The following is a 27,147-nucleotide window of genomic DNA, read 5'->3' as shown; positions in this document are numbered from 1 at the left end:
CGCGTACACTACCTATCCGTACGTACGGAACCGTACTGTACGGATCAGTACGTACGTACGGATGCAACCTTGTCTTGAATAGACATGGTTGCAATAGGGGTTAGTCAATCGGACATTGATGAGGTCCGGATTGGAGCTAGATGTGATTGCTAGCTACATTGCCGATACATCACGGTCTAAGATCCGAATGAATGTTGAATGTCATGTGATGTCCTGTGATGTCATGTGATGGGACTGTCGATTTAGTACATGTGCTAGATGTGTGTTCCTAGTACCTAGGTACGAACAGTCAGTGTCTGCTAAGACGGTTCCTAGGTACAAACAGTCAGTGTCTACTAAGACGGTTTATGGCTTTTGTCGGTTTTGCAGGCGTAATCGCGGTCGATTACAATGCTTTCAAGAGGGGGGTATGTCACAAAGTGATGATGTGGCTACCGACAACGAAAACCCTAAAAATCCTGCAAACCCTAATTTCTGCCAAAAACCCTAATTTTGCAAAAAACCCTAATTTCTGGAAACCCTAACCCTAACTGCTGGCTGAAACCCTAAAATGGCTGGAAACCCTAAAACTAGGCGGCCGTGCCACGTGGCAGTACGGATCCGAAAATCACGGAAGCTGAGAAAAAAAGCTCTAGCGACGCAATTCCTGCTTTGTATTTGCTATGCATGGAATTGGAGAGAAAAAAGAGTTGACTTGCTTTATTTTGACTCTCACTGAGAGAGAGAGAGAAATTGCTTTTGTTCTGAAGCTTTTGGGGCTCTGCTTTTTGGCATCCCTTGTAATCTTTTTATATGCGGTGAGGGCCTCACTTCTCAGAGCATGTGGACGCAGAGTCTGAGAATGAAACCCTAACCGCTCTTTGTACTTTGACATTGATTTAATACGTAAAGAAATACCGAAAGGGGCGCCAGTCTTTGAGGCCAATATCTCTAGGCATGGAACTCCGCTGGGCCAGTGCAAATCTATTGTGATCTGTGAATTGTTTTGAAGTGGTTATTTGGTGCTGTTGTGATTGATTCTTGACTTGGAGTGTCCAAGTCTGTTACAGCCTCACTGAAACGTATGACCAAAATGCCAATTTTGTGTATATCACTATATATAACGTAATGCATTATATATACATAATAGGTGTGCATAGTACAATGTACATTTGCATAGATTTATGCCAAATCCGGACTCTTGAGAGGGAGAGATCATCATATATGATAATATGAACAATGTCAATAACATTAACTCTTGTTTCTGAGATGTTAGACATTTACATTTTAAGCAAAATTTTAAGTGGAGCAAACTAGCAGTGAGCAAAATTCAAAGTGACAACAACTACTTGCACAATCAAGAGCTCAAATTCAAAAAAGAATTTTGTTATCATGATTCATTGAACATTACGAGAAACTTAATAAAACAATGGACTGAATTGTGAAGAAAAGAATGATGAAAATCTATGCCGAATCTCCAAGTAAATAGGATGAAATTCAAATTATAATTTTGTCTACAGACTACATAGCACAAGACAGGAAAGAGTAAAGTCTAGAGTGACATGCATAGTCCAGACTGCATACAAAAAAATAGATATCCTGTGACAAATTGATAAAGTAGCATAACAAAATGCTCAAACCTAACACATGGGTCCAAACACCGATGACATGAACTCCGACACACGGGTCCAAATCAAGTATTGGGAGCATTACTGTCACGTGCACATCTAACCCTATGTGCATGCGGACAAGCTGTAATTCCTAGGGTTTAGGTCAACCTAGGAAGTGTTTTGGCACCCTTGTGAGCCTATACGCAGGACATGCATGTCCAGGCACTTAAGAGTAGTTGCATACCCTCTGATTGCACAACCCATTAGCACCAAGCATTTTACCGCATGGGAACCACCTCTTGGCCGCGTGGAACCGCCTGTTATTGGTCATTAAAATTATAAGCGACTTTTGGGGAATTTTAAGAGATCGTGGGCTGAATTAACATCTCGACCCAGCCAAACTCACCTATATATGCAGCCTTGGGGCGCTAGAGGAGTAGTAGCACAAGGGCAAGATTGCAGTACCCCGCAGTACCAAGGACCGTCAGCACCCAACCTCACACATCTAGTGTTTTTGCCACCTTCAGCCAGCGACTTCAGCACCAGCCAGCCAGCAAACCAGCGTTCGATTACCAGCATTTCAGCGTTTTAGCATCAGCCTTGCCACCGTTTTTAGAAATTAGCATCAGCCCGCCAACATTTTTCAGAACCATCAGTGTTTTAGCATCTCAGCATCAAATTTCAGAATTGGTGCAGCTCAGCAGCAGCACCATTAGCATTTTTCAAACTTCAGCCCATAAGCATCACCAACATTTTCAGTTTTCAGCCCATCGCCGTCCCCGGCAATAGCGGATCAGCCATAGCCTCGTCCCAGTACGCATGAAAGAGTTGATCCTACAGGTACTCTCCGTGAGATTGGCTTTATCTGACATAAAAATAATTCTAAATGAATTGTTGGATTTATAAGTGAGAGGGTTTTCTCGCTTGGGACACCAAGAAAAATAATTCTAAATGAATTATTGGAATTTTAAGTGAGAGGGTTTTTCTCACTGGAGACATCCAAGTACAGAGTATTCCTAGTGTGTCATTCAAAGTAATGACGGGAACACTGTGAACGGGAATATCTGTAAGTCCACCAGGAACGGGTACTTCTGATGCGTCACTTCGGAAGGAGCATCGGGGAGAAGTATCCGACCATCCGGGAATGGACATCTCTAATGCGTCCATAGTTTTTCCACACGTCAATCACACGTCGGACGCACATGGGCACGGAAGTACGGATCTGACTACCCGAAATTCCCCACGTCAGTCTTTCAGATAGTGTCACGAGGACGTGGCAATTGCTAACCTTAGTTGTTGGTTTCTTCCAATGATTTTTGTTTTATTTTTGAGACCCTCTTTTTGAAGTTGCAAATGGTCGGACATTGTATGGCCAATGTGAACAGTAGTTTCACCCGCAGACGGGAAGTTGGTCGGCACTGGAATCCGTATGGTAAGAGGATGCCTAGGCTCAGAGCAAGATCATACAGGTCCCCCCCGTCGCACTTAGCAAGTTGGTGGATACTAGGAAGTGAACTCAATAAAGGCATAAAGTCAAGGTGGGATCACCAACAGAAAGTATCCGACAGTTGGGCCACATTGCACTTTTGGATGCGGTCCCAATGAGGATAGATGGTCAGAAGACGAGCGGGAGCCCGACGGAAGCATCTCCTAAAAATTAGGGAACTTCTATTCTGGGCCGTGAAATGTGTTCGCGTCATTACCTTCGGTATGACCAAGGGAACATTTTAGTACTCTGTTGCAAAGTCAACTGATGCACAAGTTGAGAGATTTTTAAGCAGGAAGCCCAATGCGGGGAAATTGCATGTATGAGTGCCAAGTGGCACTTTGTGGTCAATTTACCAAGTCTGGGAGAACAGAACCCGTAACTGACTTTTGAGAGCAGTTTTGGAGGCTGTTAACTTGGATTTTCAGCCATTTCTCTCCATTTTTTTGAGCTTCCCATGACTTTGCCTAGGTCCAAGGAGCTCATTTTCAGCATTGGAAGGCATCAGATGCGTGTTTACAGGGCTGTTTTGTTGCGTTTTCAGCGATACGCAGGTTTTGGCAGCCATGAAAATCTTCCCCTTTTTGCATCTATTTGTTCATAGATGCATTACAGGTCAAGTGTAGCAGAGGGGGCGCTCGATTTATGCTGGGAGGATGCTTCATTGAGAACCTGTCACAGGTTAAGAGCTATGGAGTGCTTTCTTTCCCTCTCATGTACAGTGTGGTGCTAGGAGTGATGCCCTGCACACTACACACTGCTCTCTCTCTCCCCTACGTGCAGTTATGTGATGCCCCACAAGAGGGCTACTCATTTGACTGATGTACAGTTGTGTGGGTTCATGCTTTTGTGCTGAGGCAAGAGCCTCCTTGAGCAGGAACAGGGGTAGCTAACTGCTGCTCCAAAGCAGGCACTGGTGAGGGTCATAACCTCACCGTACAGGTGCAAAATCAGCGCTGTGTATGCGCTGTAATTTGACTGTTTTTCAGCCATACGGACGCCAGGATCATTGGGAATCGTGCCCCACTGGCAAAGGACAGTTAGGGGACTGTTTGAGGCTGAAAACAGGGCAAAAACCAGTAAATACAGCGTGCTGAATTTACTGTTTTTGGACAGGAATCAGAGGGTATACGACAGTGCAAGCGAGTTCCAACAGGGGAATTGGTTTCGCGCAAGTTTTGGGGCTGTTATGCTACCGAAATTTGGCCAAATCAAATGGTATCTAGGTGGATACACGTGAAGGATTCCCAGGACCTTACCTTGTAATTTACCCTCCTAAAGAATAAAGAAATACCGAAAGGGGCGCCAATTTTGGGGCCTACAGGTTGTCGGCGTCTGCTCGGAGCATTCTAGCTTCCGAGCCGTGTGTGTATTCAAGTGTTAACTCCCGTCGCAGGTTCTCTTTGCAAAGTGCTCTGTGTGTGTGTTTAAAGTAAAGAATTTCGGGTGAAAGCCAACGCCTACCGCCCTACGGGCCGGTTTCAGATAGCCTACTACATAGGATGCTACATACTACACCACCTGGCACTGGGCAATGGGCACCATGTTCAAAACTTTATACACAAAGACAAAACCATAGAAACTATACACAAAGACAAAACCAAAACCATAGAGAAAAAACAGTGGAGAGATGGGGCCTCTAAGTAATAAAGTAACCTCCAAACAAAAAGGAGTGAGGACTGGTCACTGTAGAAGCAGGCCAAAAAACATTCAAGAGTGTAGTCTTTTGAAGGTTGAATCCAAAACATAAGTATAGAGTCGAAACTATCTGCTAGAATCTAACTGTAGATACTAGAGTCAACAGTGAACACTGAACACCATACGGCATAAGTAAATGTCCAAAACCATGGTCCAAAAGCAGGTGGCCATGCGCAGTGAGCTCTAACTCTCACCATAACTCACATCCTCATCGTCATAAGCAGCCTTGTCCTCGTCCTCGTCCTCGTCCTCATCACCACCAACTGAGCATGATGCTCCAGTATGACTAGTACCAGCAATGGGAATAGGCTCTATCGCATCTGTAGTACTCTCTGCAATGGCCTCCTGAATCTCTTGCAAGGCAAGCTAGTTGTCCTCATCTTTTTCCTTATTGAGCATTTCCAATGTGACCTCCATTCTCTCATAGCTGCGCTCTTTGATTTTGGATATGAGCCTCAAGTTCGTGGCATGTACACAAGCTTCTCTGTATGAGATGGAAGTAGCCTATTTCTTCTCTTGGTATGAACGAGAGAGAAGGTGCTCCAATTTCTCACATGGAGAGGCACATGTCCCTTGAGAAAGCACCCTCAAAGCAAGAGCTTGCAAAGTGGGTGTGCAAGCCCCAAAAGTATACCACCATTTCACCCCCGCTTGAGTCCTATTTGAATCTTTTGCAATTGGCTGAGCAAATGACTTGCTTTCAGCTTTATAAAATGTCAAACTCATCAATTAGGTTGCAAGGTCAAATCACCCTTGGTGTACCTGTCCAAGAATGCCATCCATCCTTCATGCACCTCGCGATCACTGTCTTGCCCTCTTCCTTGCCATATAGGATGCAACATGTATCCAACAACATGTAATGGTGTGTGCAACATATTCCATCTTTCAATGCATAAATCCCTAATCTCTCTCATCCTTGCAGCATCAATGCCTTGCATGTTTTCAATTTGCTCTACCATGCAATCCGTAAGCTCGTACATAAGCCCCATGGTTGCTCTTGCCCTGTCAGCCAAACGGAGAATTTTCAAAATTGGAGCAGTTATTCAGCCTAGCCTCTTGCCAAAAGGATGCATGCTAGGTGCAGCGGAATGAATGTTGTATTTTCTCAAGATTAGTGATCTTTACTGCTTAAGGTTCCTTTTAGTTCTTAGGAAAAGAGAGAGCTTTCCGTCTTGTAGAGTGCTGTGGTCACGAACAAAGTGAGTGGATATTGTGCGTGCAAGTGAATGAGACTGAGAGAAGGAGAGAGAAGAGATACCACACCCGAGAGGTTGTAAAACCCTCCTCCGAAGGCCCCACTCTCGTCAGCGAGAGTGGTCTATTCTTTGATTGCACAAAGGTGTACAATGCGTATGCAATGGACTATGCAACTTGGTCTATGCCGATGACGACGACGACGATGACGATGAGGACGACGACGACGACGGCTGAAATCTGAGATCTTCTAATCGCTGAATTTCGGGACTGTTTCGGTGGCTGAAAATGACTGTTTTGGCTGCGTTTTCTTGGCTGAAAAATGAGGTTTCTTAGGGCTGAAAACTGATGGTCTTTACGGGCTGAATCTGCTACACTTTAGGTGAATGATGCCGGTCTTAATTTGCTGCTGAAATCCAAAAACGCCAGGGGCTGAAATTGGTCCTTCTGTTGCCGGGGTTTTGCAAATGCAAAAACGCTAGGCTGATCTGTTGTGTCGTGATGACGCCGGGGCTGATCTGTTGTGCACAAATCGCCAAGGCTGATCTGATGCAAAAACGCTAGGTCTTCTGTGGAGAAAACACCAGAGTAGTCGTGGGGGTTCGTCTTGCTGAAAAGTTGCCTGTTGAGCAAGGTGCTTCTGCTGCCTCTTCTGCCAGAAAGTGCTAACTTGGGTTTGCTTATATATTAACTTAGCAAAATTGCCCTACCTACTTTTGTTGGAAAGTCACTTAAAAATAATAAGTGAAAATACCAATAAATAGGAAAATAGGCTAAATGCACTGGAAAATTCCCCTAACTGATGCTAATGGATTCTGATTGGAATTCCGATGATCATGCTGTGTGCAACCGGAGGATATGCATCTATGCTAAGTGACTGGGCATGCACGGTTTACGAATAGACTCACAAAAGTGCCAGATCACTGCTAATCTAACTTGACGGAACTGACTGAACCCTGCTGTGGTGTAGCTTGTCCACGGACACATAGGGTTGGGATGTGTCACGTGACATCCCCTCCTTTCCAAAGTGAGGTACTGGTACCGAACTGTATGGCGTCGAGGGAGATCACCAACAGCATCCGGAATCCTGGAAGGGACTCTTCGCCGGCCCACTGTGCTGTGTGGGTCGAGCGGTACTTGAACTTCATAAAGGTGTGCAACGCTTGCTTCTTTGGGCCGCGTCGAAAGCGATACAAAGTCTTCTGAATCTCCTTTCTTGCTTCACCTTTGTCTAGAGTCGTGCTTCTTTCGTCTTCAAGAATCTCTATGGCTGGAAATTCTTGAAACAATCTCCAACACAAAACCATGAACATACCCATTCCATGTATAGTGAAGGAAAAAAATCTTGTCTTCTCTAAAGACTTTGTATGCAATGTAGATGAACATAGAGACGGAGTGACAACCCGTTCATCAAACACATGCAAACAATGAGGTCGAATCTTTTCTGTTTGATCGAAATCAATCAACTGTGGCAAATCACAATGGAAATGCCCATGCTTGGTGTTTATACTATCGTGTGCTCTTTCGGAAACTGTGTCATGCCAAGGAAGAGACATGGAATGTGACTTCCTGACATACAAACTTTTCAGCTTTTCACAAAAAATCCGCATACATTCGTGCTCATCCATGAGAGAAACGTGTTCAACAAACAATATGTCATGCCTAGTAAAAGGGATCACATAACGATGTTGACTAAAATACAGGAAACCTTCACGAATGAAACACTCGAACAATGCGTGCGTACCAATCATGCGAACACATAATACTTCGTGTGATGGTTCTTTGGACCAAGGCTCGAGAGCCAAGATCGGTTCGTCCTGAATGAGCGAATCGTTGTGTGGGGGTTCTTTGGACCTCGACTCGAAAGCCAAGATCAAATCTTCGTGACTGCTCGAATCTACAGCGAGGTTAGCTTCGCTAGGAAAAGCATCCACTAACACATCATCCTTGTGAACAATCACATCATCTTCATGCAACTCATCATGTTTGTGAGAAATCACATCTTGATCATGCAAATCATCATGCTTGTCATTGTCATCCAAATCATTATGCAAATCATTGGCATCCAAATCATCATGCTTATCATTGGCATCCAATTTATCATGCTTCACACAATCATGCAAATCCTGTGTATCATGCTTTGGAGAAGAAGAGACTGAGAGAGTCTCCTTTTCCCGATCCTGTTGAATTTGTGCCCGCATTCGAGAAAAAAGTCGCAACATCTCTTGCCTTATTGCTTTGTTCTCGCGATCAAACTTGGCTTGCATTTCTTTGTTCTCGCAATCAAATTCTGCTTCTCTTGCTTTGGCTTCCAAGCGTGCTTGCTTGCTTTCACGCGCTATGGCTGCCATTCTTTCGTGGTACTTACGCTTGATGGCTGCCATGTCTTCTTCGTAGGCTTTTATGTCTGCTTCTCTTTCTTGTTCCAACTTGTCCATAGGAGTTCGTGCAATCTTTGTCGTAGATGGGGAAGGGTCGGAAAAACCTTCTGGTGGGGAAAATTCCTCTTCGCCTCTCTCATGCTCATCACCTTCAAGCGAAGTATCCATTCCGCTTCGAGTGATGACCATTCTGCAATCGTAGGTTCTTGTAGGTTCTTAAGTCCACGAGGAACTTGGGTTCTTGCGGGTCTTGAGGTTCTTGAGGTCCTTGATTCGTGAGAATCTTGGGTTCTTGAGGTTCTTGATTGTTGAGGGTCTTGGGTTCTTGGGGTTCTTGAGGTTTTCTTTCGCTTGCAAATTGCGTTGGAGAAGGATCTTCTCTTCACCCGAGTTCTACCCTTTTTTGCGGGCGCACCCCTTGGCGGCCTTGCGCTGACACCAAGGTTGCTTTTTCCCACCTCACGTCGATTGGCCGGCCGCTAAGTGCACGCTCCGCTCTCAATGAGTGAAAAGAGACACAAGGGGAGGCTGAACAAGCCCTTCTTTCTTGGGATTCCTGTCACTCTTCAACAAAACACGATTAGGAATCGCCACGCCCAAGTAAACTTGGGTTCGTGCGATCGCAACAAGCAAATTTTTTTTTTGTGGTTCTTTCCTTGAGTAATGCAAAACACTTCCAAAGCTCTGATACCAATGTTAGGTGCAGCGAAATGAATGTTGTATTTTCTCAAGATTAGTGATCTTTAATGCTCAAGGTTCCTTTTAGTTCTTAGGAAAAGAGAGAGCTTTCTGTCTTGTAGAGTGCTGTGGTCACGAACAAAGTGAGTGGATATTGTGCGTGCAAGTGAATGAGACTGAGAGAAGGAGAGAGAAGAGATACCATGTGGGGGAGCATGAGAGAGAGCCCACTTGCTACTATATGCAATGAGAGTGAAGGAGAAGAGGAGAGTGGCACAGAAGAAGCTCACGCAGAGAGAAAACGTGAGAGAGAGAGAGAGCTCGTAGAAATCTGGGAAAAGTCATGCTAGTCCCAATTTGGGCTTGACCTTTGAGTATATGAGTAAGTGACTAGGGGGCCATTCACACTTGGGCCCCCTCACTTATAAGTCTTTTAACTTATAAGTTAATAAGTACAAGGCACTTAGGCCTTTATTCCTTAACAACCTCCCACCTAAAGGCAATGTACCTTGGGAGATCAAAGAATCAACTAACTATGATACATCAACTGATCATGCACTTACTCATCCAACACCCATCATCTGTCGGCAATATGCAAACCGCTCTGTTGGAAGACTCTTGGTCAAAAGATGTGCAGGATTGTCATCTGTGTGCACCTTGACAAGTGTAATGCTCTTGTCATCAAGCACACTTCTGATAAAATGATACTTCACCTCTATGTGCTTTGTCTTGGCATGAAAAACAGGATTCCTTGCAAGCATAATAGCACTCTGACTATCACAGTGTAGCACAGGAACCGGTGACTTAATGCCAAGCTCTTCTACCAAACGCATGAGCCACAAAGCTTCTTTGCATGCCTCAGTGGCAGCCACATACTCAGCCTCAGTGGTAGACAAAGCAACACATTTTTGCAGTCTAGAAATCCAAGAAACTGCACCTCCTGTGAATGTAAACACATATCCAGAGGTAGACTTCCTGCAATCTGGATGTCCAGCAAAATCTGCATCTGTAAAGCCATGCACAGATGTCTCACTCTTCCCAAAACAAATGCACAAGTCTTTAGTGCCTTTCAAGTATCTCAAGATACACTTCACTGCTTCCCAATGCTTTTTGCCAGGATTGCTCATGTACCTGCTTACCACTCCCACCGCAAATGCAATGTCCGGACGTGTAGCAACCATAGCATACATCAAACTGCCAACGGCTGATGCATAAGGAATCTTGGCCATTTCAGCCCGCATATCATCTGTGTTTGGGCAGTCATGTGCAGTCAGTTTTACATATGGAGGCAGCGGAGTACCAAGTGCCTTTCCCCCATCCATATGAAAATGATGTAGCACCTTATTAACATAATCTCGTTGAGATAGATACAGACGCCTGTTGGGTCTATCTCGAGAGATACGCATGCCCAAAATATGATTAGCATCACCAAGATCCTTCATGTCAAAGCGATTCTTTAAACTTTGCTGTAATGCATCCAACTCTGTGACATTTTTACCCGCAATAAGCATGTCATCAACATACAAAATCAGCAATAGAAGAGATCCATCACTTGCCGTTTTGATATACAAACAGTGATCAGAATTACTTCTTTTGTATCCTTGAGACCTCATGAATGTATCAAACTTGTGATACCATGCACGGGGAGACTGTTTCAAACCATACAAGCTCTTCAAGAGTCTACATACTTTCTTCTCTTGCCCCTTTGACACAAAACCTTCTGGCTGCATCATATAGATCATCTCAAGCAAATCACCATGCAAAAACGCTGTTTTGACATCCATTTGCTTTAACTCCATATCTTCAGAAGCAACCAGGCCTAAAACAAGACGTAATGTGGCAAGCTTTACAACAGGAGAAAAAATCTCATCAAAATCAACACCATGCTTTTGCTTGTACCCTTTAGCAACCAAACGTGCCTTGTACTTAGAAGAAGCATCAGATGTGACCTTGGTCTTGTAAACCCATTTACATGGCAGAGCCTTATGCCCTTTAGGCAAATCAACCAAGTCCCATGTATGGTTTTTCTCCAAAGACTGCATTTCCGAAACCATTGCTTTGAACCATTTCTTACTGTCTTCCCGTTGCATAGCCTCTTTATAGCAAGACGGCTCACCACAATCAGTAAGCATGACATAGTCCAAAGACGGTTCATATCTATCGGGGGGCCTTGTCACCCGAGTAGACCTACGCACCCAATGATCCATAACAGGTGGATTTTCAGCCTGTAAACCATCAAAAACAGCAGGCTGTTCAGCCGGTTGCATCGCAACAACGGACGGTCTAGGAGGATCAACCTGTTCCCCTACCTGTGGTGCATCAATGGTAACTTGTTGGGGCTGATTTTCAGCACCATTTTCAGCATGTAAAGGCTGCTGAACATTGGGCCTTCTTGGCTGTCCATATGTAACATCTTCACGAAAAACAACCCGGCGCACTTCCTCGACCTTTGTGGGCTGTTTGTGCATGCAATTCTCATTGAAGATGACATCATTGCTGCGTATGATTTTCCGTAATGCGGGATCCCATAATCTATACCCCATTTCACCATCCTCACCATATCCTAGGAAAATGCATTTATGAGACTTTGGTTCTAGTTTGGTGCGCAGTTCACTCCGGATGTGAACATAGGCCTCACAACCAAACACTCTTAAATGTGCATATGAGGGTGGCTTGCCAGACCACACCTCCTCAGGCACCTTTCCACCCAAAGCCTTGCTAGGTGAGCGATTAATCAAGTGAATAGCTGTTTGCACAGCTTCTGCCCAAAAACTATGAGGTAATGCAGCATGTGACAGCATACTCCGAACTTTCTCTTGGATAGTCCGGTTCAACCTCTCTGCAACTCCATTCTGAGAGGGATTAAAAGGAGCCGTGAGCTCTCTTTTAATACCTTTAGTAGCACAAAAGTCAATAAATGCTTTTGATACATACTCCCCCCCTATGTCTGAGCGCAAAGACCTAAGCTTCTTGTCAGTTTGATTCTCAACAAACGCAAGAAACTTCTTGAAAGTATCCAAAACATCGCTTTTAGCACGTATTGGATACATCCATACCTTACGTGTAGCATCATCGATAAACGAGACAAAATATTTCTTTCCCCCTAAGGACAACTGTGGCATTTCACATACATCGGAATGCACTAAGTCTAACCTGTCAGACTTCAAAGAGAGAGACCTTTTGTGCGGTGTTTGACTGTGCTTACCATAAATACAGTGCTCACAATGAGAAAAATCAGCATACCTCAAACATGGCAAATAACCACAACGAGACAGAGTTTCCATTCCTCTTTTACTCATGTGTCCCAATTGGCCATGCCACAAAGAAACACTTGGCTGCTCGGTTACGACGACAACATGGTCACGCACACTAGATACATGCAAAGGATACAAAGTGTCCGATTTACAACCCTTGGCTACAATCCGGGCCCCTTTACAAATTTTCCACTTGCTATCACCAAAAGTGGTGTGATAGCCTGCATCATCTAGCTGCCCTGTACTAATCAAACTCTTCTTGAGTTGTGGCACATGGCGCACTTTGTGCAAAACAAAAGTCATATTATCAGCAAAGGAAAACTGGACACTGCCAATACCTGCAATGTCACATGCATAGTTGTCTCCCAAATAAACAGTGTCCTGCACCTCACCTGAGTATTGTGTAAACCAATCCCTATGAGGTGTTACATGAAAGGAGGCACCTGAATCAAGAATCCAAGTATGCATGTCCACATCAGAACCCATAGCAAGGGTATGTGCATCCACAGAAGAGGCATTGAGTACATGAGTGCTGCTGTCACTGTCACAACTACTAGCAACATTGATTTCCTCAATCAACACAGTGCTCTTCTTGGCATTTCCCTTGTCCTTTGCATCAGTTTCAGCACCGCACCCTTGTTCTTCTCTTTCTTCCACTCATAGCATTCCCGTTTATAATGCCCTTTCTTTCCACAATGATGACACACAACATCTTTCCTACGAGATTTGCTGCGTGCCCTGTCCTTACTGTCAGATTTCTCCCTCTGTTGAGACCTGCCTCTCAAGTGCAATGCATTAGAAGACCCACCTGTGGTGTTCTTCCTGTTCATCTCTTCCATCAAGAGAGAACTCTCTACATCTGCATACTTAAGTGACGCACTTGAGTTACTAAGAGCTGTCCGGAATACATCCCAACTCTCGGGCAGTGTGCATAGCAGAAAAGTAGCTTTGAACTCCTCATCAATCGTGAATTTCAGCTCTGTTAGTTGGCTGAAAATAGAATTGAATTCATTGAGGTGCACTGACATGTGCGTGCCCTCCTTCATGCGGAGATCCATAAGCTTCTTAAGCCAATACACTTTACTGGCAGCACTCTGCTGTGCATACAACTCGTCTAAACGCTTCCACATGCCCCATGCTGTCTGCTCATTCTCTACATTGAAGAGTAAATTGTCAGACACCGAAAGCATGATCGTGGAGCGAGCCAACTCGTCCACTTCTTCCCATTCTTCAACCTCCATATCAACCGGTTTCACACCCTGTAACTTAATAGGTTTCGCCTGTTTCTTCTGCAACATCACATTATAACATTGCTTCTTCCATATAGCAAAGTTATGGGCCTCTTCAAGCTTGCGAATGTGCAACAAATTGCCACTTTCACTGCTAGAAGCCATTCTGAGTGATTGCAAACACTGAAACCCTGTTTTGCCGACCTAAACACGCCCAAATGTGCGCAATCGGGCAAAAAACAGCTTGCTGTTACAGAAAAACAGCGAGCAAATTTCACGCGAAATCACCCCAAAACGGCGTACATTCACTGCCAAACCCTTACCAAAGGTTTCCACAAGGTGTATACAACATTTGCTTGCTGAAATTCCCTGTTTTGGGGCAAAAATCAGACCTGTAAACACCTGTTTTGCTGAATTTTCAGAACCTCGTTGGTGGAAACACCTGTAAGATTGACCTGTGAGGCTTGCCCTAATGAAATTGCATGAAATTGACCCCGAAATTGGTCAATTTCAGCAGAAATAGGCTGCTGTTCGCCAGTTTTTGAAACCCTAATTTTGGGGAAACTGTCACCGGAGGTCGATTCTACACGGTGAGAGGATCCCTTCGCGACAGAGTTGATCGAAAACGGTTGAATATCCTTCCCGCAGCGAGCAAGAACAGAATTCTGATCTGTGTTGCGAAATTGGCTCTCTTGGAAACCCTAAAGCTCTGATACCATGTGTGGGGGAGCATGAGAGAGAGCCCACTTGCTACTATATGCAATGAGAGTGAAGGAGAAGAGGAGAGTGGCGCAGAAGAAGCTCACGCAAAGAGAAAACGTGAGAGAGAGAGAGAGAGCTCGTAGAAATCTGGGAAAAGTCACGCTAGTCCCAATTTGGGCTTGACCTTTGAGTATATGAGTAAGTGACTAGGGGGCCATTCACACTTGTGCCCCCTCACTTATAAGTCTTTTAACTTATAAGTTAATAAGTACAAGGCACTTAGGCCTTTCCCTAACATACCACACTCGAGAGGTTGTAAAACCCTCCTCCGAAGGCCCCACTCTTGTCGGCGAGAGTGGTCTATTCTTTGATTGCACAAAGGTGTACAATGCGTATGCAATGGACTATGCAACTTGGTCTATGCCGATGACGACGACGACGACGACGATGAGGACGACGACGGCTGAAATCTGAGATCTTCTAATCGCTGAATTTCGGGACTGTTTCGGTGGCTGAAAATGACTGTTTTGGCTGCGTTTTCTTGGCTGAAAAATGAGGTTTCTTAGGGCTGAAAACTGATGGTCTTTACGGGCTGAATCTGCTACACTTTAGGTGAATGATGCCGGTCTTAATTTGCTGCTGAAATCCAAAAACGCCAGGGGCTGAAATTGGTCCTTCTGTCGTCGGGGTTCTGCAAATGCAAAAACGCTAGGCTGATCTGTTGTGTCGTGATGACGCCGGGGCTGATCTGCTGTGCACAAATCGCCAAGGCTGATCTGATGCAAAAACGCTAGGTCTTCTGTGGAGAAAACGCCAGAGTAGTCGTGGGGGTTGGTCTTGCTGAGAAGTTGCCTATTGAGCAAGGTGCTCCTGTTGCCTCTTCTGCCAGAAAGTGCTAACTTGGGTTTGCTTATATATTAACTTAGCAAAACTGCCCTACCTACTTTTGTTGGAAAGTCACTTAAAAATAATAAGTGAAAATACCAATAAATAGGAAAATAAGCTAAATGCACTGGAAAATTCCCCTAACTGATGCTAATGGATTCTGATGGGAATTCCGATGATCATGCTGTGTACAACCGGAGGATATGCATCTATGCTAAGTGACTGGGCATGCACGGTCTACGAATAGACTCACAAAAGTGCCAGATCATTGCTAATCTAACTTGACGGAACTGACTGAACCTTGCTGTGGTGTAGCTTGTCCACGGACACATAGGGTTGGGATGTGTCACGTGACAATGCGTTAAACACAATGTTAGAGACCTCAGTAGCTTTTTCAGTCTTGGATGTCTTCATCTTCACAAATTTGTCATCAATCATAAGCTTGCGCATACCTTGCATGCATCTCTCATCCATAAGATTGGCCAACATAATAAAGTAGTATGCAAATCGAGTGGCTGACGGCTTCACCAAGTCCTTCTTGCTAAGTTGTCGAAACAATGCCAACACAGTAGACTTTCTTGTCACAAATGTGACAATCTTTGTTGCATCCTCAAGCACTTTTAAAACCCAACCAATCTGCTGAACGTCCTCAAACAAAAGGTCCAAGCAATGGCAAGCACATCTGTTAAAAAGAAATGTGTTTCCACTCCCTTTCAATCATCTCCCCGGCGCCAACACAATTGGTTGCATGTCCATGCATACTTGCACAACATTTGCTGGGCCAACCTCTTTGATAACCTGTTTGAGATGCTTAGCAATGAATTTCGATGTCTTTGTTTCTCCAGATGTGTCTACAGCTTTCAAAAACAGTGACCCATGAATAGAGCATGCAAGAAAGTTAATGATAGGCCTGCGCCTAGTGTCAGACCATCCATCACACACAATAGAGCATCCATATCTTTTCCATTTCTCGCGCCCACCCACCCATGATCTCAGTCTTTACGCATTTGACCTCTTCATTCAATTCTGGGTGCGCAAAGCATGATAAGAAGGGGGAACATACGAAGGACCTGCTTGTCCAATGGCTTTCCAATCTGCAAAAAGTAAGGGCTCCTTACTTTCCATGAAGGAACATCTTCAACATAAAAAAACCTGCACAAGGCTTGGTCTGCTTGCTTTCGTGTTTGCAAGCCAAATGCACTTGCCAAACCCCCTTGAGCAGCCTTCCTCTTCTTGCTTGAGGACCCCACATTGGACTTGGAAGAGCCACTTACATTAGTCGTTCCCTTAGCATCCGTACTCATTGAAGCACCTCCTTGAGCTTGAGAGGCATCTCCTTCCAAATCATCGACCAATGCATCCACAAACGCAGCTCTGTCTTCTCCCTTTGACCTTGCATCTGCAGGCAATCTTCTAACAATCTCTACAACATCAGCTGGGGCCTCATCACATGGGCCTCCAACACCATGGTCAGCAATGCCCAAAATATGTGCACGGATACGCAAGGACCACCGTCCCATGAATACCCACAATAATTACATTTGCAGGTCCATTTTCCTTTTGGGAGGCACTTCACTTGCTGCACATATTGCCACTCGGGACGCTTGGTTCGACCCATTTGGATTCTGCGATGTGTCTTCGCTCTCGCGAGAAGATGTCACGCCACGCGATGTTTTAGGGCCCTTGAGGCTTCGTGGGCGCGGGAGAAGATGAAGGCCCCAGTCACCAAGGTGAGCAAGAGAGCAAGAGAGGGCTTCGCGTCAAATCTCACCCACCTCAAGTCTTTGCAGTACCTGCATACTGTATACAGAGCTCTGCAAACATAATACAGAGAAGCGAAAACTCTTCACGCGGCCAAGTTAGTGAGTTGGCAAATTTTTGGACCCTTTTTTTCATGCGTTGCTTGGCCGTACGAAATCCAGTTCCGTACTCCATCCGTACCCGTACCCGTACCTGTACGACAATACGGCTGCTCATCCGTACACGTTCGAAAAAAACTATGGATGCGTCATAGGATGGATGACATAGAGCATCGTGAAGGAGATTGTATCGTAAGATCGGTAGGAAAGAACTAGGTGATGGGTATTCCTGATGCGTCACAAGGTGGGCGATGAGTGCATCAGAAAGGGGATATCCATAGTCGAGAGGAAATTTCGAATTGTGTTGGAATTGTGCACAAGGAAAAGCAAGCACTTGAATGAAGATGGGTTCAGAGGAAAACCAGATGCTTTCTAAGGAAGCGGAGTTGCTTTTCGGGAAAGCAGATGCTTTCCCGTGAGGAAGTGTATGTTTGCATTGCAACTGTGCATGTGATTGCATCCATGGACGCCTGGGAAGTGCTGTGAAAGCATTGTTTTTAACTTATAAGGTTTTATTGAATTTTTGGACAGATTCAGACCATTTTTAAAAGGTGACCGGCCGCCCACTTAATAAGTGGGCAGCCTATGATCAAATAAAGCAGTAAAAACCAGCGAGCGATTTTTCTCTCTTTTTCTGGCAAAACATCGGGGGGGGGGGGGGGGGGGGGGGGGGGGGAACGGCAACAATCTCTACGCGAGCAGTCAATGCTCTGCTATCTTTGCCGTGGCCAGGGAGCTATAAAAGCATCACATGCCCTCACTCGGAGGAGGAGATCAATTTTTGCAAGAAGAAGGTGCTGCTGCAGATTTCAGCTGCAAAGAAGACATTTGCCGGTGATGCCCATGGCTGCCCCAAGTATATCAAATGTCGCCAGGTGTCACAAACTAATGCATCAAAGACTGGTGCCCCTTTCGGTATTTCTTTTTTCTTATTTTACTTGAGAAAAACTTGTAAACTTCCACAAGATGTCCCACTTTTATCGGGCTGAAATTCCTCTACTTCAACCCGATTTTGGCAACATAACCACAGTATAAGTCTCCACGGACAAAATCCCAAGCAAACATAGACTTTCCATGCACTTTAGAGCTCTTTGCAAAACCTGGCGAGAAATTGCAGCTCGCTGAATTCTCTGTTTTGCGCTCCGATCCGCGTGTAGATCACTTTTCTGGATAGCCCTCGAGCTCCCGCACCTGTAGGGTCACTTGCCCCTTGAATTAGACGAGATTTCTCGCGGGAAATCTCTCTAAATTGTCCTGTACAAGAACCCAATGCTTTCCCGAGGCTCCCCTGACAAAATAAACGATTCGAACCCTTGCACCTAGCCCTCACCAAGCTGTCCAAACCTGGCCATGGCTGTAATTGCAGGTTTTCGACCCAATTTCGCCAACATAACGGCGTAAATATCCCTGTAGGTCAAAAGTACATGTTAAGGACACTTTCCCTTGCGGTATGGAAGCTTTTCAATGAGCTGCAGGGCAATTTCAGCATGCTGTAATTTTCTGTTTTGCCACTTTTAGGTGCCTACTGCCCTGTACATGCATCCCAAGGCCTTTCCGAGGCTCCCCTGGTGATTCCCTGCAGTTTAGGTGCGAAACCCTGAACCGGCAGAAAGCACAACAAGCTGCAATTCCCTGTTTTGGACCGTTTCGAGTGGAGCGAGCATGCCTACGCGTGTCTCAGGTGCTCCCGCACGCAATGGGACAGTTCCCTTTCAAATCGGACGAGTTTTCACGCGAGAAAACTCTCCGTTTTTGCATTCCTTCGCGATGGAACTGTGCGTACCTGAAGGGGATTAGCAATTAGCTAATCCGGTTCCTGTACAAAAGGCTCTTGCCTTGACAAACGCGCATAAAACCCGCAGAACTGTACATGGTCATCTGAGAAGCCCAACTAGAGGGGCATTACCATATGCGCAAAGGGGAGAGAGAGATGCGCGAGAGCAAATCGTCGCGCTACATAGAGCAAGGGAGAAGGCAAGCTTTCCATTAAAGCTGTGATCAGCTGCACCCACTACTCACACACACTGTAGCAACCCCCAATGAACAAAAACCAGCCTCCACTCTAAAATTGGGCGTCCCCTCTTCATGCAGATCTGGCAAATCAGCGTGGAGCCGCCATGTGTCCAGTTTGCCTCTTTTGAGTTAATTCCCTAGTACCCACCAACTTATAAGTGTCGCGAGGGGCCTAAATGACTTTGAACTAAGCCTAGACACCCTTTTACTGCTCGGATTCCAGTGGCGATTAGCCCGACCAACTCGTGGTGACCTGCCCTTCCCGACTGTGGGTGAAACTCTCGGCCGTCGGCTGTTTCACACTGGCCACGCAATGTTCGGTCATTTGCAACTTCAAGAAAGAGGGTCCTTAAAATTAAACAAAAATCATCGGAAAGAAACGAACAACTCAAGTTAGCAATTACCACGTCCTCGTGACAGTTAATGCTATAAATAAGAACACTAATGTATCCAAGTTTCTAATGATCATGTAGATAAGTCTCTCATGCAGTGTTATGGTCATGTGAATGGTCAAGGCATGGTGATCTTGTTTGATTCTAGTAGTATGCATGATGTGATTAGTGACTCTCTCGTGAAGAGCACACATTCAGAAGCTCTTCCAATAGATCCCATTTTGATCTATAGATTTTCTCTTGGCATGCATTTCTCACTCACGCATGAATGTCCTAATGTGAGAGTCTTAGCTCAAAATGTTGGTTTTCGTCGCAAGTTTGTGGTTTCTCCTTTCGAAGGATGTGATATGATTTTTGGCATCAAGTGGTTTAAACATTATAATCCACAAGTTAGGTGGGAAGAAAACACTCTCTCTCTCTCTCTCTCTCTCTCTCTCTCTCTCTCTCTCTCGTTTCTAAAAGAAAAAAATGCAGGTAAAGTCGGGAATGCTCGAATTTACCAATGGGCCTACAAGCTGAGTCACTTTGACATTTCCTATGAATATATTCCAGGAAATAAAAATAATATTGCAGATCTTCTCTCTCGTATAAAAACTGACCAAAGCACTGATGTCACACCAAAGGAATAAAGAAGAATCAGCAATGATGTAAGCACAACCCACTACTGAAAAGATACCTTACCTAAGCTTGTAACATGTTGACCCGCGTAAATATCACGCAAGAGCCCAATCCTCTATAAAAAGGAGGCCTTGCTTCATTGTAAAAAAAGAGTTTTTGGAACAAGCCTACTAGCCCTCACTTACCATCTCATTACCATCTCCATAGCCTTCAGGTTTTTAAGCATTGTAATCGTTTTCGTTATTATCAATCTAAGTATCTTTCAGATTTTCTTATATTGTCTCTGTGTTGTTTGTATGATCTGTGTATCCTCTGTTTCATTCCGCCCGTAAATTGGTATCAGAGTGATTGGTGTTTATAGATTATGATTAACCGTGTGAGATATCACTAGCAAACTCTAAGTGCTCGTGAGGATTGCCTAGAATTTGTGGTTGGAGTTCCCTTCGTTGTTTAGTCATCGTCGCTAGGCTTGGTGCCGCTTAGACACAGACATCATCGGCTCTTTTAGCCTTTTATCCCACTGTCTAATGCTCTGCATATCCGCAATCCATTGATACCCTAGAGAGCTAGCTATTTCTTTGGCATAATCAACTATTCAACATGGCAATGATCATATCATCCTTCAAGAGACTCCTCTCTGACAACCTCGAGATTGAAGAAGCTAATCCTACTGGTAAATGGAGTTTACCCAAAGTTTCTACTTCCCATGTATATAAGCATAACACAGTTTTTGCTCTCTCTGCTAATACCCTGTACCATGAAACTCATGGTAAACTAATCATCAAAGATAGTGATTCTGATAATCACATAATCCATCTGTTCGAAGAACTCTCCGAGTTTAGGAAGAAGGCATTAAGTAAAGGACATTAGTTTGTACACATAGGCTATATAGCTGTGGGTATAATACCTTTATTTAGAAAAGGCCTTAATGCTTCTTGTATAGGAGCCCTACTTGACACTAGGCACAAAAACCTACCTGACTAGACAATTAGTGTCTTACAAGGAAGCTTGTCTAATGGGCCAATCTACATAGAATGTTTTCCTAACTTTTCTTGTAGTTTGACTGACAAATATATTGATGAGGTGATCTCTCTCCTCATTAAAACACATGGTTTGGATTTGAAACATAACTCTGACCATCTTCAGATAGCCTATCGTATGATAATTCACACTATCAATACTTGTCTACCTTCAGTACATAACTTTGGATATTTGGGAGAAAAAGCTTATTAAATCCATGGTCAGAATATTGTTACTAAGGTGGATGAAACCACTTTGGGCAGCCTGCTTGAAATGGTCAATTGGCAGGAAGTTGAATTCCCTTCAGAATGGAAATTGGATATCTCTAAAACTCTGCTCAATGAAATACAACAGCCAGTTGCTTTAGACATTCAACTGCTTGGATCTACTGCACAATACAAACTCTTAGGAAGATCCAAATCTAAAAAAGAGATAGCCTCTTACATTGAAAAACCAGTATACCAGAGGTCCTTTGCATCCTCTGAATATCCAACCAGTCAAGCCTCTGCTTCAACTTCTCATCGGCATCATGCTCCTCCACCATTAGCATGTATTCATCCGAAAACCTATAAAGACTATGAAGGGCTGTTTCGATGCAAACTCTGTAATCGCATCATGGCCTCTGAATTCGTCGCCAATGGCATTGATCTCCTTACAAAGGTAGCAGTTGAAGACAAGGACCTTACTCACAGTCTTCCTTATATTGTCCCGTCTCCGAATACTCGACTGCAACCTTTAGAGTCCACTTCTAACTGGCATACCAATGCCCTGAAAGAGATCGCACTTCTGCAATATCAGGTACTCTCTAAGCTTTCTCTTACCACTTCCCACATCTTTTTCCCCCGGGGGGTATCTACATCTCCTTCCGACAAGGGCAAAGCACCAGCAAGTGATATGCAGCAGACAGCTTTGCAACAAGCCATTAACTTTGGTGGTGGTTCGCAACATAAAGATTCTCCTCGCATGTTTTATACAGTGTTAAAAGAACCTGAGATTATGTCCGTCTCTAGCTTCCCTCCAGATATGCCACCTTTCATAACAGAAGACATTAAAGATGGATTTAATCCATATCACCGTTGGGGAAGAAATGCTGAAATACAACCATGGCAGCAAAGACAGGCTATGGGTGAAGTAGTCAGAACTATTCTACCTGAAGACAAACAATGGATAGTTTTTCAAGATGACAGTTGCGCAGAATATGAAGAGCAGGAATTGGATGAACTAGATATAGTCATTCCTCACATATTCCCAGCTCCAGAAGAATCTTCTGATAATTCTTCGGACATCAGTTTGAAGATGAAATTCGAATGCTGAATCCAATCAAAATGCAGACAGAGGATGTCAAGATAGAGACTCCTTCCTCATCCTCTTCTACGACCTTAAAAGGAGTTTCCAAGATTGGGGATATGACCATTCTTGACATTGATGGATTGAATCAGGATCAGGTATGGAAAGTCTTTGAATTCATCTACAATTCTGAAAATATGGAATTCACTACAAAGACTTGACACAAAGACAATGAGTATCTATGAATGTAGCAGGATTCCAAGGCATGCTCAGAGCATGGTGGGACGATTTAAGTGCACATAGCAAAGACTACATTATGCAAGGAGGTCCTGATGGTCATGAAAACTTTGATGATGTTATATGTATACATATACATATATGTATATAAATGTATACATATACATGTATGTATATGTATATGTATATGTATATGTATGTATATATGTATACATATACATATACATATATATATATATATATGTACATATATATATATATATATATATATATATGTACATATACATATACATATACATATACATATACATATACATATATATATGCTCGCATTGCAAGAGCAGGAGAGAAATGTCTCAATTCTCTGATTTTCTGTAAAATTCAGCATAATCAATGAATAAACGAGTAAGTTTAGGCTGAAATTCTGTAATCTCCACCCAAAAGTAGCAATACAATACCATGCCCCCCCCCCCCCCCCCCCCCCCCCCCCCCCCCCCCCCCAAACTCACAACAAAATAATAAAAATAAAAATTATTTTCGTGTTTGCATCTCATTAGTCTCGTAGACGGCCCAAACTCTTGGATCTTGTTTCGTTTTGCCTTATTCTTATTTGTATCAGATTGGGTCTGTGCTCTTAAAAGCTCTCTAGCTGATTCAGCTTTCTCATGATGATAGTCGTGTGACTAGCTACTTACACAGGCATGCACAAAAGGATTACTTGCTCACTGATGTTACTATTTGTATACAGCACAAGCCTACTATAATTCAAACTCATTGTGTCGTGTTTTTGTTGCTTGCTTGAAAGACAGTGAACTCAAAAGAATTCAAGGCAGCAAAGAAACATTCTCAAAGCTCAGCAAACAATAGTTGGTTCTGTTTCTTAAGGAGAGAAAATACCTGCACAACTTCCTGCATGTGCAGTGTTTCCACATTCCTGGACATATTAAACACATTATTACCCAGAAACCTGTCTATTATTGGACAGCCCGACCACTGAAAGTTTTCAGAACTCTTACAGAACCTGTTAAAGTGGTGTTTTTTCTACGCATAACACAAGTCTGCATGTGAAAAAATACTAGATGTTTGGTGCAGGACAATGTGTGCCTTATTATACTCCAGAAACTCTGATTATGTGGACAAGCCAAAACCCGAATGCTGATGAAGCTATGGGAACCCATCAATGTAATTGTTGGCTAGCCAACTGTCCAGCGCAAGGGTCTGGAATTTTCACGGCATCGTGTTTATTTTATGGATGTGCATTATAGTTACTACAAGGTCGAGGCCAATTGGAGCGGAAACTCCGTTTTCAAAGTCACCCGTTTCTCGTTTCTGTTTTGCCGTTTCTTCAGGAAGTTCCAAACATTTTATACAGAATATACCTATAGAAGGCCATTTCTTATCTGCTCTATTAAAATGAGTAAGCCATTTCCGTCTTTGATGGCCTTGCCGGTCTGGTTCCCGTTTCCCAATCCGTTTGACTATGACGTGTATATGAGATTTCATTTGGTGGGACTGGTCACTTTTAAAAGCTAGTTCTGAGTCTGAAAGATATTTCTGTAGGTCATTGCAACTGTGTGCATGTTCTTGGCTGGAAAGGTGGAGGAGACTCCAAAATTGCTTCAATATGTCATCAGCGCTGCTTGGGAAATTCGACACAAAAAGGATTCAAATATGGTGCAACGAATAAAGGCAAAGGTAATATTTTTGGGATGTGCGAAAGTACCCCTATATAGGAATTGATCTTTTGGTTTTTTGGACTGGTTAACAAACGTGTCTTTTATTTTAACTACTTGTATTTTGTGCAGGAGATCTATGAACAGGAAAAGGAGCTTGTTCTCATAGGAGAGCGACTTGTTCTTGCAACTTTAGGGTTTGATCTGAATATTCACCACCCTTACAAGCCTCTTGTAACAGCTATCAAAAAGCTGAAAGTTGCTCAGAACTCTCTGGCACAAGTAGCTTGGAATTTTGTGAATGATGGGTATTATTTACACGTTTTACATTTCGCTTAGAGGCTTGCAACAAGAAGCGTTATTTGTATCCTTTGTTTCCAGGTTGCGCACGTCACTGTGCTTGCAGTTCAAGGCACACCATATCGCTGCAGGGGCGATTTTTCTTGCTGCTAAGTTTCTGAAGGTTAAGCTTCCCTCAAATGACAAGAGGCCTTGGTGGCAAGAGTTTGATGTTAGTCCTCGGCAGCTAGAAGGTGACAATCCTGTCTTTCTGATCAGTATAGGTAGTAATAATTGTAGATTTGAGCTTTGATTAGATTCATGTTTTACAGAGGTCAGCAATCAAATGCTAGAGTTGTATGAGCAGCATAGAGAGCTGCCTGCTTCTCGTGCTGCTGATTCAAGTGCCACTAGAGCAAGTGCAATACCTCCTGGTACACCCCAGGTAGCAGAGAAAAGGCCAGTCGTGGAATCAAAAGCAAGGATAGCCATTGAACCAGCTCAAAATGCTCATCTGGATAGCTCAAAAGTAGTATGCACTGACGTTGAGCAGGAAAACATGGACAAGCTGAAGACACTTGCTGAGAAGAGGAGGAAGTTTAAGGCTGAAGGCGGAGGTATGAGGTCGAAATCAGAGCTCACGGCCGAAGAGGAGTTACTAGAAAGGGGAATGGAGAGTGGAAACACAGCTCTTCAATCTGATTTTTCAGTTCATGCCCATGGTCATCTCAGGGAAACGTTGCACTACGCTTCTCACGTGCATGCTGGAGATACCAAATACATGAAAAAGGATCAAGTAACAGAAGGAAATTCCATGACAAATTTTGCTGAAACCAAGCACCGGCATCTGCATAACAGGGAACATTCTCGCGCTTCTCAGCATCACAGGGTTGATAGTGAAGGTGACAATCACAGGCGTCCAAAGTTGAAAGATTGGCAAGAGAGAGAATCGAAGAGAATTCGTTATGAGCATGCCACCTAATGTGTTGACGGCATTTTGTCTGATGGAGTTGATCAAATACATGTTCATGCAGTTTGGGTGGCCTAGTTTTCATGTGAGTGGCTAAACATCTGCACCATTGGAGTTACAGGAAGTGCCTGTTTTTTTCTTCTCTAAGGACATGCTAATGTTTGTCAACTTTCGGGTCTTTTAGTATGTGCTGTTTGGGGCATTACACTGCGACATTGGGTTTCCCAATTTATGTGGGTTATTGGGCACGGGCTGCTTGTAGCAACGACACAAGTGTATCTATTTTGCTTCCTTAGCCATATTCACCGCTTCAATGATTCTGAAGGCCCAGTGGGTGCTCAATGCCTGGCAGTTTCCTTACAATAACGAAGAGTTGTATATTATACCAAGGAATGTTGCTATACCATAGTGTGCCAGTTTGGACGAATCATAAAACAGTTTTTGGCTCACACAATTACTGGTGATAATAGTAAGCTTACTGTCATGTGGAACCATATGAGTTTTGTGAAGCATGTGGTAAATGGTAACGTCCGTAAGATTTCTACGACTCCTATTTTCCATGGCTCATATGTGTACATGCATCAGATTTTGTAAATTTTACGTTCTTGTCTATACTAAGTATGCAGGTCATTTATTAACTCAAGTGCTTTTCACCGAAGCGTCCAGTTTTGTACTCTGCATATTTGTTTAGTGTTGCGTTTGTAAACAGAGAGGCCTTTGTTTCAAATTTGAATTAGACGCCCAATTTTTATGCACCTGTGCTAAATGTGCATTCATGTCTTTGTTTCCACAAATGAGAAAAGTAATTCCTTGTTTGGCCCCTTCTATTCAGCAGCTTGATTCTGTATGTGCACAGTTCTGCCAGAAGAAATGGAGGTAAAGTTGTTTTCTTGCTCTGGAAATTCTTTTTCTCTCGGTATTTGAGAGTCCCATGTTCTTGGTTTGTTCCTAAAATAGGGAGAGTAAAAGATGTCGAATCGTGCAAGATGCTTGCAAAGTGTACAAGGAAAACATGTTCAGCAGCCGTGCCTTACCAAAAGCGAGGTAAGTGAATGCTACAATTGAAGTTTAATCAATGAATTAAAGTTGTTGACCGGTTTTGTTTGGGCATGGTGCTGGTTTAATCTTTCTCAGGAGAGGGCAAAGAACCCAATCAAAACCAAGCCTGGAAAATTTAGGTGGTATTGTCCATTGGATTCTTTTTGGCGATTCCATGCTAGTTATCATGCTAACAGGAGTTTAGCTGGTATTTTTAGTGAGCAATTTTTGCAACACAGCTCATCTAAGCTATCCATGTGGCATCCACATTACAGTTTGGGCTTTTCTTACTCTTTATTTCAGTTTTAACCTCTCTCTCTCTCTCTCTCTCTCTCTCTCTCTCCCTCTCTCTCTCTTTTGTAGCACCTTCCCATGCAAACCTAGCAAGACAATTGACTGAAGCCATTCTTACCATCATATCACTCTAGAATTAATCAAGTAAATCCTTTGCCGGCTGCGATTCGCAACATAGTTTAATGCACCGTGCAGTCTTTTCTAGACTTTGTTAGTGTAAATTACTCATTCAAGCATCCACATATACTCTTGCGAGTCAACAAAGAAACTAATGTGCTTTAACTTGTTTTTAATTCCAAATTTTCTTTGTCAGCATAGCAAGAAGTTGGTCATTGCTTGTCTGATCATCAATACACTATATATGCGCCTCA

General features: G+C 43.6%; 1 protein-coding gene across 1 annotated transcript in view; it reads left to right on the top strand.

Annotated features, from left to right (window-relative positions):
* LOC147447547 (cyclin-T1-3-like) overlaps positions 1–25,991 on the top strand; it is a 69,398-nt gene extending 43,407 nt beyond the window's left edge. The window contains exons 4-7 of the mRNA XM_086523286.1: positions 24,083–24,217; positions 24,328–24,503; positions 24,577–24,728; positions 24,807–25,991. Of these exons, the coding sequence (XP_086379412.1) occupies positions 24,083–24,217; positions 24,328–24,503; positions 24,577–24,728; positions 24,807–25,456 (1,113 nt within the window). The 3' untranslated portion in view covers positions 25,457–25,991. The remainder of the gene's footprint in view (positions 1–24,082; positions 24,218–24,327; positions 24,504–24,576; positions 24,729–24,806) is intronic.
* Positions 25,992–27,147: the final 1,156 nt, after the last annotated feature.

This window comes from Adiantum capillus-veneris, chromosome 11 (genome assembly GCF_014529385.1).
Source record: "Adiantum capillus-veneris isolate H3 chromosome 11, ASM1452938v2, whole genome shotgun sequence".
Taxonomy (NCBI): Eukaryota; Viridiplantae; Streptophyta; class Polypodiopsida; order Polypodiales; family Pteridaceae; genus Adiantum; species Adiantum capillus-veneris.
This window is presented reverse-complemented; position numbering and strand designations above follow the sequence as displayed.